General features: G+C 34.9%; 1 protein-coding gene across 4 annotated transcripts in view; it reads right to left on the bottom strand.

Annotated features, from left to right (window-relative positions):
• Nucleotides 1–217: 217 nt before the first annotated feature.
• gus (splA/ryanodine receptor domain and SOCS box containing gustavus) overlaps nucleotides 218–12,746 on the bottom strand; it is a 161,014-nt gene continuing 148,485 nt past the window's right edge. For all 4 annotated transcript variants that reach the window (XM_081736732.1, XM_081736733.1, XM_081736730.1 and 1 more), the window contains exons 5-7: nucleotides 12,480–12,624; nucleotides 10,875–11,033; nucleotides 218–3,506 (exon numbers count right to left, since the gene is read on the bottom strand). In XM_081736732.1, the coding sequence (XP_081592858.1) occupies nucleotides 3,367–3,506; nucleotides 10,875–11,033; nucleotides 12,480–12,624 (444 nt within the window). In that variant the 3' untranslated portion in view covers nucleotides 218–3,366. The remainder of the gene's footprint in view (nucleotides 3,507–10,874; nucleotides 11,034–12,479; nucleotides 12,625–12,746) is intronic.

Genomic DNA, 12,746 nt, shown 5'->3' on the forward strand with positions numbered 1-12,746 from the left:
AATAATAAAACTGCCAAAATGTTTCACGATTCGCTGTCATGAATTTCTTCCTGCCCTATAATTGTTTTGATTTCAATGGCTGAGTAGAAACCTTCGTATTCTATGGATATTGTATACTGATCAAAACAATTCAATTCCCAAAATCTATCCGTAAGGTTTCAGCCTGAACTTTACTAACACATGATATCAAAAAACAGGAGGAGCAAGAAAAGAAATCTTGTTTTCAAAGATACATTTTATTTCCTACAAACATCAATGGGGCTGAACTACTTTGCACGAATTTTCTTTAATGCACTGACCGACACTTTTTAGTCTTCTCTGATATTGTTGTTATTACAAAAATTAAGTTTCTTTTGCTTCCTGTACTCATAGTTCAGGCCCTGAAACAATGTAAAATACACTAAAGTCATGTACAAATAAATCGTCACTTGAGTTTTCAATTATAATTGTTCATTATTATATTCATACATTATAATTCTTTACTTTTCCTTCTTAATTGTTATACTTTTCTTGCACACATCATGTAATAAGGGTAAGGAAAAAAAAATACCAGTCATACAACACGACAGATACCAGACACTACTACAGTACTGCAACACCATTTTTTTCTCTCACATAGTAACATGATTGCACATTATTTTTAAATACGAGATCCCGTGACCATGTTTCTTTTATTATTTTTTTTAAAATTATACTATATTCATTTGCTTTCGACAAACGACCCTGAAAACACATGAATAAAATTTAGATCTTGAACAGAATAGCGTTGGTCTGCTTTCAAAGATTCAATTGATGACATCATTGTATAGTAGAACACCTTCAACCTAACGAAGACTTTGATGGTCTTGTAATTTTCTGCTTCAAGGTTCGTTTATTAAAAGTAAATGAACAAATCTTAACAATCACTACTAATACTAGCCACAACAGACAAACATTTATTTTTTATTTACTTATTTATTTACTTAATCATCTATATGCTTGTTTTTTTCCTTTTCTTAAAAAAATGGAGCACTATATACAAAGATGAAAGACTACATAATACGCCAACAAAAATCTGATTAATTTATTTTTCATTTTTTTTAAATTTCCGTTGTTGCTGTGTTTATTTTGTTGGAAACTAAAACATATATAACGGAAAACAATTTGTTTTCTTAAAAGAATGACAAAATATAGATATTTGTAGGCACGTCAATCAATTTGACACAGCATCAGAAGATATACTGCGGAGTTTTAAGGTAATAAAAACAAGTTTTACGTCTCTCTCTCACGCACGCACGCACACACACACACACACAAATACACACACACACATATGAACAGAAAACTTTATTATTGTTTATTCTTTTGAATTGCAATACTATTATAAACCTTTTTTTACGTGGCTTTCAGGTTTTAAATACGCAAAATATATTCATGTAAATATCGTAAAACAATATTTTTGGTAGTGCCAGATCTCGTTAAAGTAGAAAATGTCAAGTTTCTACAACTGCATTCTGATGATTACCAACGTAAGTATATTACAAATCTATCATCAATAGGACATGAAATCTCGAAATCCAATTACGTCATGCCGTTAATATTCGTATTAATTAGAAGATATTTTTAAACCTTAGTACTATTTAATTAAAGTAATTAACAATACATAAATTAATAATGAAACTGAAAGTCATTTATTTCATAATTTCAATATTTGTGTCAGGCACTATTTCTCCCCGTTTAAAATACATTCTCTTTGACAACCATGGAAGGATACAGAGTATTTTACATTATACGTAGCTTCATTTATATTTTTAAAAATTATTTCTTCCAAACAACCTCTAGTTAATACAAGACAAGGGAAGCATTAGATATATCTAATTAACCAACTTGCACAAGTATACTTCTTGTGAAAATGGTAAATGAAGTCTATTCGTAAGCATTGCTTCATGAGATTATATTGATTTGACTATTTCAAAAGTATTTTTGTTTCACAACGATATGAAACATTTTTCATTGCGACGAGATCATATGCATCAACTATCACGTTGTATTTTCTCCTCCTCTCTCTATTCTGTCACAGTATGATACACACTGTACCAGAGAGTTTATGCAACATACGAACTATAAATTTATTAATTTCTTACAATATTAATGAGGTCACTTATATACCTTGCATTTTCAGCTCATTCTGGATAGTAATACACATGCATTGTACACACGCATGTACTCATACATACATACACCACACGCACGCACGCACACTTCCTTTTCTTAAAGATTTTAACGCACTCATACGCACACTTAAAAATGGCATACTTTGCTGTTTACGTTTTTGATTGTTTTTTTCTACACTTTTGTATCGTTACGATTATTTTGGAGTCATTTATTATTACTTACTACATTCGACAGTTACTGACGTTAGATTTAATCTAAAATTTCGGTCATTTTTTACCTTTAATATCTTAAAGAAGGCTATTTAAAACGGAACGCAAAATAGTTCTTTGCACATGTAGGTCAGGCATCATTAAATACATGAACATATTTGTAATTAAATACTTAATTTCACAATATTTTTTAAAATTTCTTACGAATGAACAGAACTAGTAAATATCAGGAAAGATCTGTACAAAAAACATATAATTAAACTTATTACCTCAGACTTTGAAACGCTATGAACTCAAACCTGAAGTTTGGGTGCGAAACAAGATTTACTGTACGTGTTACTATTTTATATAATAATAATAATAATAATAATAATAATGATAAAAAAGTACATCAATGATGCATAACTTAGCATGATCACTGATAACATGTAAGAAAAAACCTTACTACCCGTCTGTCAATATCAAACCAGATTCAAATCGAACTCATAATAAACATATATCTTGTTATTTTAAAAGTCACGAAATTTGTTTCATTATTCTTCCAGATAAATAAACTGTGGAATATTTATACATGCATTTGTCTCAAAATATGCACAATAATGAGATTCTTTATTGTCAACATAAATTATCTAGTTTATCAAGAAGTTACTCTTCATCCACCAGCCATGAGTAACAAAAAAAGCTGCACATGTAAATTGTTCACCACGTTAATTCATGGAAAGGAATGACTGACTTGTAATTAAAAAAAAAAAAATCTGAAGCAGCTAGTTTTTGCTCATTCACGCACACAAATCACACGAACGCGCGAACACGTACACAGAAAAAAAAAATGAAAATCTTGTTCTTGGAAACAGCCACTGATTACATCAGTAATAGTCCAAATGCTATTTTCCACTTGCAAGTTGCTGCTTCTTTCATGTTCAGACCTTTTTAACAATAAAAAATGTTTTCACCATTTATGTAGAGATGGCGGCATGTTGGTTCCTTGGACTATGCGAGATTGTTATCTCCTGTCTTTGTACAGTAAATATATCTTCATTGCATGTGGTAAATTGAGTTCGTTGATTCGATCTTCAAGGTGATCCTTCCCAATTCTTTGGCGTATAATTCTTCTGCATAAGTCCATTAAAGGCAACGGTTCCGCTATAATAACAGAAAAAACAGTTAAGTCACAACAGAAAGTTCGATTTAATACTGTAGTACAATGCTATTCAACCTTTTTTTTTTCTCTCTCTCTCTCGCTTACCCCTAGACACTATTCGCCATCCAAATGTGTACCCCTGAAGCTGTTTAGAAGAAATCAAATCGAAATGAATTTATTAAACTTAATACACATGTTCTATTGATTAAAAAGGGGGAATAAACTGCATATCCGAAAAAATTAACATTGGAAATTTCAAAATTTTCTTCAACTATCATTCAATAAATATTGGAACGTACCCCAGAAACATTTTCGTGTACCCCAGGTTGAATAGCACTGCTGTAGTAAACTATTATTATATATAAATCACATCGCGGCGCTACAACTGATCATTCATAAATTTGGGAACGTCAGAGATTACTTCCAGTGAACTTAAAATTTAATCCATACAACCATTGTACTACTTGTTCACAATTTGATGAATATTCAGAATAGAGAAGATGTTAAGCGAAAGGAAAATATCTTTCGTTGTCACCTGATTCTCTTACACAATGTGTTAACATTTACATTTAAGAGTTCGGACTTTTCTGGAAAGGTACTAACACAAATTACTGAATTAAAAACTACAATGAAAATGTGATTAAGCAACCATAAGACATAGAAAATGAAATAAATATTTTGAGAAACTACTTTAACCGAAATTACATACAACAAAATATGAAATCAGAACTTACACCAGTAGAAGTAACTGCAAATACTAAAGACTTCGAAGGAATATTGAAAAAAAGATAAAGTAGGCAAAGTTCCCAATCATATGAAAAAAAAATGTGCCCTAGCTAAGAAAAACTGATGATTACGGTAAATGAACGATGGAAGAATCGGTGGAATGAGAGTGTGGGAGAAAACGCAAGTATCCCGGAAAACCACCGACAGAATGTTGTCCATTACAAACTTACTTGGACGGGGATCGAACCAATGACACCATACACCAGAGATCATTGAGTCACCGTGTCTTCCTACCATACGAATTAACGACAGAAATCATACAAACGTTCGGTGCAGTGGGTATACACTGACAAGGGAACCTTCCGAAAATGATAGTTGCAGTGAAAGATGTGACCTATGCCAATTGAAAGAGCTGTAACAGAGATGAGCATTCCCAAAAACTTAGCTGCCCATAGCAATAGGTTCAAGAAATATAAGGGGTGGAAGTTCGGGAAACAGCAGGGTTCGACAAAAGGGGAAAAGTGCAAATTCCGCAAAAAAGTGGGGGCACGGCAAAATACAATGCTGACAAGTGATGTTTAGAAAGAGACCTGCCACAATAGGGAACATATGAAGGCCACCAGTGGGGTTAACAGCGTTGCCAACTGTAATGAAAAGTACTTGTTTTGCAAAGAGCACTATATGAAGTGAGTGCAATAATCAATGTCAACGTGTCATGTAGGACATAAGATACGACGTGTATAATCAGTGGTACAATCTAACAAAAGAAAATAGAAAAAAAAACAAGTACGAAAATTACGGAAAAGACGGAGTTGGCCATAATGCGTCACATTTGATCACAATGTTCAATGTCATGTTAAGACGCAACATATATTTGTGGCGGCCATTTTGAAAACCATGCTTCGTACAGCAATTGTTTCCTATAGGTGTTGTTGCACATTCCATGATCTATCGAAAGAGGTACCACTCGGTCCCTGTTGCCATTTGAAAGTTTGAAGTTGGCTCCTGGGGCCCTATGATGGGGATCCTGGGGACACTGGCTTTTCACAGACTTTTATCACCCCCTGACATTGGTACATTCCTGCACAACTGGATCCGTTACATTTTTGTTCGTTTCGCAAATTTTTCAGCTCACAAAGTTTGATGGGACACCCTGTATATTCCCACATACGACCCAACCATGATATAATGTTCATTACTTCTATTATCGGTTGTTGGCTCAACCCAACCATTTCATGTTCCCCGACTTGACATTGCATCAATCACTCCGGAAGTTTCTTTTTGTGAAGCGAGTGGCCTAACTATATTAGACTTGTCTGGATTTTCATGGCCAGTGCAGCCAACGTTGGAACTCTTTTTTCTTTTCGACTCTAGGTACGTCGGTTTCGGGATAGTTGGTGCTTTCTTATTTTGTTCATTCTAATATGCACAGCTCGTGATCAAATGTGGCGCATTATGGCCAACTCCATCTTTTCGGTAGTTTTCGTACTTCTGTTTTTTCTATTTTCTTTTGTTAGATTGTGCAACTGATTATTCACGTCATATCTTATGTCCTACATGACACGTTGACATTGAATATTGCACTCACTTCATATAGTGCTCTTTGCAAAACAAGTACTTTTCATTACAGTTGGCAACACTGTTAACCCCACTGGTGGCCTTCATTTGTTCCCTATTGTGGCAGGTCTCTTTCTAAACATCACTTGTCAGCATTGTATTTTGCCGTGCCCCCACTTTTTTGCGGAATTTGCACTTTTCCGCCCTTGTCAAACTCCGCTGTTTCCCGAACTTCCACCCCTTATATTTCTTGAACCTATTGCTATGGGCAGCTAATTTTTTGGGAATGCTCATCTCTGTTACAGCTCTTTCAATTGGCATAGGTCACATCTTTCACTGCAACTATCATTTTCGGAAGGTTCCCTTGTGAGTCTACAGTCACTAAATGTATCTGACAAGAATGGGCATGAACGTGTCAATCAAGATGTCCGAATCAAACCTAGTACCAATATGCTCTGTACCTAAGAACATACGAGACCGAACCTATGATCTTACCCACAAAGAGAACATAGTATAAAAAATATAAACGCTGTACTATTTATCCTGGTAAAGATTTGTACCACATTCTCTGTAGAAAGAAGCAAGCGTTTCAATAGTTATCACACATTTCGTCCGCAACATGGAGGGAAAGTGAGGATATGTCGCAAAAATTCGTTCCTAAATAGCCCTATTGTGAAGTTATGCGTCCTCTGAAGCAACCCTGACGCCGGTAGGAGTCAATGTGCGAATTAAAGGACATTTTACAGGGGAGGATAAGTGCACATCCGAGAAAATTAACACTGGGAAGTTCAAAACTTACGAGAGACATCCAATTCTTCAGAGGGAGATTTACCTCTCATGCCTCTGGTAATTCCCACACTGGTAGGAGTACAAAATTAAAAATGTACCTTGAAAAATACTAGGAGGTATATCCTTAAAACATGGGAGAAGACATAGTATAACACCGTACGAACGGAATAGAGAACAAAAGGGCATGCGTGTGGGTATTGGTGGATAACGTGGGTTTATTCCAATACAACTGTAGCACAGTTGTTGTTTGTTACACCAAGCGCCTCTGTCTATTCGCATGGAGGAAGAGTTGAACTAGTAATCAGCCTGTCCGTTTTTTGTTTTAATGCATAGAATAGATAAGGACAAATCAAACAGTTTGGAGTACAGTAGATCGGTGAATAGTTTGTAATGCTTGTTTGTCGTTTATCTGTCGGTCAGAAGTGGATCGAACTGAAGTGAATTGCCATGTTCATAGATGTGCAGTCTGTGTAGCGTGGAAGTTAATGTTAAATTGGTACAGATATTGCCAAAGCTCGGCTATCCTGTCTTGGAAAATGCGACCAGAAGTCTGTTAAATTGCTGGTAGATCATCTTCGGACATTGAACGATACACCAACAACTAAAGAACACGTAACGGTATTGTTATTGACGAAATAAGTACGCTTGATATTGACGATAACGTGTCAGACAATGACACAGATGGCAGCGAAGTCTCGGACGAAGAGTATAAAACTGTGAAAAGTGAGAATATAGTAGTTTCTTCTGTATCCACTGTTTGTGAACAAAGCAGCATTTTGCTATTTGCTCCATTACCTCCGAAAACGGCTACTAAAGTTATCTTTTTTAAGGGTTATTTGGCAAATGTGTATAAGTGCTGGATACCACAACCACGCGAAAAAGGTAATAGTTATCCCTCGATTTTCTGTGTTCCTGGGAAGTCCATGGACAATAAACAACGTCGACTTAACATGAAAACAGTTATGAAGGCAAAACGACTGATTAAGAATCCCAATGTTCTCTACAGATATTAAACTGCAGTAATCTGCATTTTCGCTGTTGAAAAGTTCAAAAGACAAATAAATAAATAAATAACGAAGTTCTATTGCAATTTCAAGAAACTACGCGCCGGCATAGTATAATTCATGACCTACGATTCGTATTTGGGCAATGGCAATAAAGAACGCAATGTTAATCTAGACAATATTACAAAATTCCAGTCTACAAACGCATGGGTAAAGGAATTCAGAGCGCGCTTTAATATTGTATCTCGCAAAATAAGACCCAAAGTATCGAAAAAGTCAGTGCAGAAGGCATTGATTTGGAAATCCAAGCAGCCGTATTTGCAACGGACGTAAAACAACTAATATCGGCATATGATTTCTGCGCCCTGCCGATCTGGTCGGAGTTTAGAGCTGCGAGGAACGAAGCGGCCGTCATTGGATCAATATCGGCAACTACTCATTTGTATATGATTATGCCTCTAATAAAGATGAACGGAACTCTCTTGCCATTGATGTATGTTCTGTAGCAGAACGCACAGGCCAGTTCCCTCGGACAATAAACGCAGATTTCCCTAACTTAAAAGTATTTTCCCAAGTCGTCTAATATGTACAAGGAAGATCAGAGGAATGTTCTAAATGACGTGTTGTGGCCAAATATAACAGGTTTGACAAAGTGTCTTCTGTTCTTAACACATGGAAACCAAGTATGAACGACAAACTAATTTGACAGTTCCGGAAGAGGTACAACTCATTAAGAAACTAATTCCTTGGAAGTGCATTGGCCTCATTCAACCTGCAGACGTTTATTTCTTTCAATCTTATGAAATAAGGAACGAGTTCGATGAAAATATGCATAGAAGCGCAGTTAAACATATACTACAATGTGACATTACATTCGACAATACTCTGGCAAGAACGTAAAGACAAACTAGAGCGAGGGAGTATAGCGTAGGGGAAAAGTTCCATGGACTGTATGAACACATACGAGCCGGACTTGAGGTGAATAGCATAGTAATATCATTTTTTATGAAATTGAGAAAATTTCAAACAAATATTTCTTAATTCATTATCTAATTGCTACGCGAATCCAGTTTGTTTTCAATGTTTTAAGTACTAAATCAAAAACTCTTTTTTGGCCACTTCAATTACAAAAACAGCATACGAAGAATATTCTTTCTGGGCCCATGGTTAAACAATATGTGCTATTTAAACGTTTCACCAGAGCTAGGAACAACTACAAGAAGAAAGAAGGGCAAAAGGTGTTATTACTAAGGTTTCGTGTTTCTGTTAGTGATCAAAGGTTTTTAAGTTGGGATCTAGCATCTCGAAAGCCAATTGCAGCGCTTTATTTCCAGATGAAATAAAATGTTACAGTGTATATGATTCCTTTATCGTCAGTTCTATCGCCTGTCTTTAGTAATATATGTGCTCCGTAGCTGATCGGTTTGAGTTGTTGAGAACGTAAAAGGCATCTAATAGGAAACTTCGAATTTCTGACGGGAGTTATGACAGAACTTCACCTGTGTGTAAGTTTAAAAGAACCTGTCATAAAGAGAAAACAGATTTATTTGTTTTTGTACCAAAAATAGCTTAGGGTTTTGCGTAGCAATGTGCGATGAAATACTGCTATATTAAAATAATAATAATAATAATAATAATAATAATAATAATAATAATAGCTAACTACACCGTCACATAACGAGTGAGGATTAGCATAAAGTATTTCTGCGCTGTCCTTTCCTGATAAGTAAGTACGAGCTCCAAGCCAGCACAAGAGTTAAAATCCATTCAGGAATTAAAATTTGAAACTACTGAGATCATGCTTTCAAATTTCTGAGACGGATTTTTAAATAAATTTTGGTTGAATGAAGCTGATTTCTGTAAAAGTTCCGCAAATTTCAAACAAAACTTCCGACCACTGCAAAGCAGCTGAGATTGGTAATTTTTTTTTCATTTCTGACATTTTTAAATTTCAATATTACATGTTTGTTTCAGTTTAACAACACTACATTTTATAGGAAAGAGATTAATCTAGGGGTCACATTCATTCCTGAAATCTTGAATCTAAAAAGTTGGGAACTTTTATTATTATTATTATTATTATTATTATTATTATTATTATTATTATTATTATTATTATTATTATTATTATTTTCAAGGTTGACTGCAATAGAAAACATTTAGTGAATGTTTTGAAGGCAATTGCCCTTTTGGAAACAAGTAGAATATAAGGGAATCTTTACGATAATCCTTACTGACAATGTATATGTTAACTGAAGAGTGAATAATGTCCTCGAATGCCAAATACCTTCTCGAGTACTGTAAAGACGCCGCTCATTTTTAACCCTATCCAGATCATACGTTCCGCTCTCATTACTACCGAGAGGTTATGGCATCAAGTTTTAAAAAGTTATATGTAGACACCGCTTATGCTTGACCTTTAACCTTCTCATGCGCTATATTTTTACGTTTACTATTTAACATTTTATAAGAATACTAAGTATCTATTTTATAATCATACGCTAAGTGTGACTAGCTGATGGTATCTAAGACTTCAAGCTTTTATATTTGGTTAATATGATTATCTTTGCCAATCATCTTGTAATTACATCCGCTACTCTTTAGTTCCCCATACTGTCATTACAATCAATACATTCGCTACCACCAGTTACACAAGGCATTTAAATACCTATGCTAGTAATTCCTAATTAAAATCTCCCTCAACTGAAATTGGTTTTATTTCTATACTATAAATCAGTGAACTGTGAAACTTGGTACGTACCGTCAGCAGATGGTCTAGTGAGTATAGTCTGTTATGATATGATACACACATCAATTCAAATTCGACCAAAGTGTGATATGGGAGTGAACATGTTAACTAAGTACGGTTGCTGTATCTCTGGCTCTGACAGCTACGCGAAAAAGAAAGCGAGGGTTGATGCTACACTGACACCCTTCCACAAGGCCCAATGAGTGACCGAGATGTCACAGCACTGGTATGGAAACCAGACGTTGTTGCCGCTTTGTGTTCTTCCTTTTGTTTGTGCATAGTCGAGTGAAACGTGCTGTGAGATCATGTTTTTTTTCTTCTTTTCTTTTTCTTACTGTGTGTTTAGGTGTGCTGTTAAGAATATTGTTATTAATTGGTGACAATGGTTAGTTCTTCAGAACTGAAGCCAAAGAAAATAGGAGTGTGTAAAGGACAAATTGACAACATTGTTTTTTTGTTCACATGCAGAACTGTCAGAGCCAGAGCGTACCGGCCGTACTATAGTACATAATTACTTAGTTTTATCACAGAAAATAACTACTTACGATCCAATCCTCCAATATACTTCATTGTTATTTCACAATGACCCCACACAGCACTGACGATAGGGTACAACTTCCTTCCTTTCAGTCCTCTGAAAGCTACACCCAAGTACTGGCCATCTACTACGAACGACATTGTTCCTTCGTCCATGTCAAGTACAACTGAAAAGAATTCAAAGTTAAATTCAACACTTAAATTATATTCCTAGCGAAATATTCTCAATTGTGTCTAGTTTATGCAGTGACTCTATATATACACTAAACGCCCACATCAACGCGATACACCTGTTTATTATTATTATTATTATTAAATTATAATAGTGTTTGATTATGTTTCTATAAAGCAGTGATTATGTAGTACTAAACACTGTTGTCGCCACTGGAGACGAGTGGTACAATCTGTCTCAAAACTGATTTTAAGTAAAGATTTTTATGATTTTTAAATTCTAAAATTTTGCAACACACACTACGGTACAGCAAAACACACTATTTGGGAACCAGAGTTTATGAATGAAACACACATTAAAAACTATTTATAATGTACCTATTAGATTACTTTTACACTCGCGCTTAGTAGTAAACTGAGTACACGAAGTTCAAAGACCAAGATTTGGTAGAAAAGAATATATTGTTGAAACTGATTCTAATTTAACGTCTATTTTCAGCGCCACGTCTATTTGAGATGAGATTTACTGCTCAAAACAGAAAATTTGGTATTTTTCGTGGGCATCCCCATTAGAAGTCGAACCCAGGACCACGCGGACAAGTAACACGAGCGTGAATCACTTAGTCTCGAAAAGGCATTGGATTTATTGATTGTTTTTAGTTCCACGATATTTCAACTGTATAATTTCCTACAAGTATGAACATAGAGGAATTATATTTTTAAATAAGAAGGTATAAAGGAATAAAACTCAAAGATATGAACGGCAAAACGAGCATATTTAACGATTTCGGAATACTTGTACTTTCCTTAAATTGCAATGGCTTTTAAAGACATCAGTTTAAACCATCACAGCACGAAGTTCTCCCCATTCCTATAAGCTGTATATGCCATGACCTTGTATTATCAATGGTTCAAAGATGATTAAAACGGAAGAATATTGTATGGAGTCCTAAACAAAGTGTAGTACTATATACAGAGCAAGCTCAAACATCTTTGCAACGCGGATACGGAAAAGAATGCATACAACTAGCAGTGCGGTGCAGAGTATGAGTAAGCAACTCTAAACTTTGATCAATTGAACCCCATACAATAAGTAATTCTTAAGCTTCAGAAGATGAACACGTGGAATTTTTATAACAGGAAATTACAACTGTTATTTTGGTTATTATTTAATGTAGGATCCCTTATCCTGAAGAATTTAAATCCCAAACAATCGAGATCACTGCGTAGTAAAAAGCCAAATTTAATTGAAATATGATGAATTTAAGACGAGTTATTGTGGAACATACAAATAAAAGTTCATATAAGCCCACTTTAATCAATACATTAGATTAACAAAAACTTAGTAAAGAAGACAAAGCATAGAGTTAAGATCTAAAGAACATGAAGTAATATACGTAATTACAGTAAAATATTAAACTACACTAAAAGGCGTAACTTACCTAGAAATTTATCTGGCACAACAAACGTTTCATCTGGCTTGAGCAACGCAGGATAGGTAACTCCTGCATTATTCTTTGAGTCATGATACAGTTTGTTTCTCCCGAGATCCCAACCCCATGATTGATCATTACTCCCGACTAAACTCTGGAACAAAAAATAAAACTTCAATTAATTTCGTACTACAAACAATTTTCTCGTTTACATAGAAGCGCGTTAGTTTACCTTAGAATGTATTTTTCCGGAAAATGTCAAACACACGTAAAACA

This window comes from Thermobia domestica, chromosome 13, assembly GCF_964235325.1.
Source record: "Thermobia domestica chromosome 13, izTheDome1.hap1.1, whole genome shotgun sequence".
Lineage (NCBI taxonomy): Eukaryota > Metazoa > Arthropoda > Insecta > Zygentoma > Lepismatidae > Thermobia > Thermobia domestica.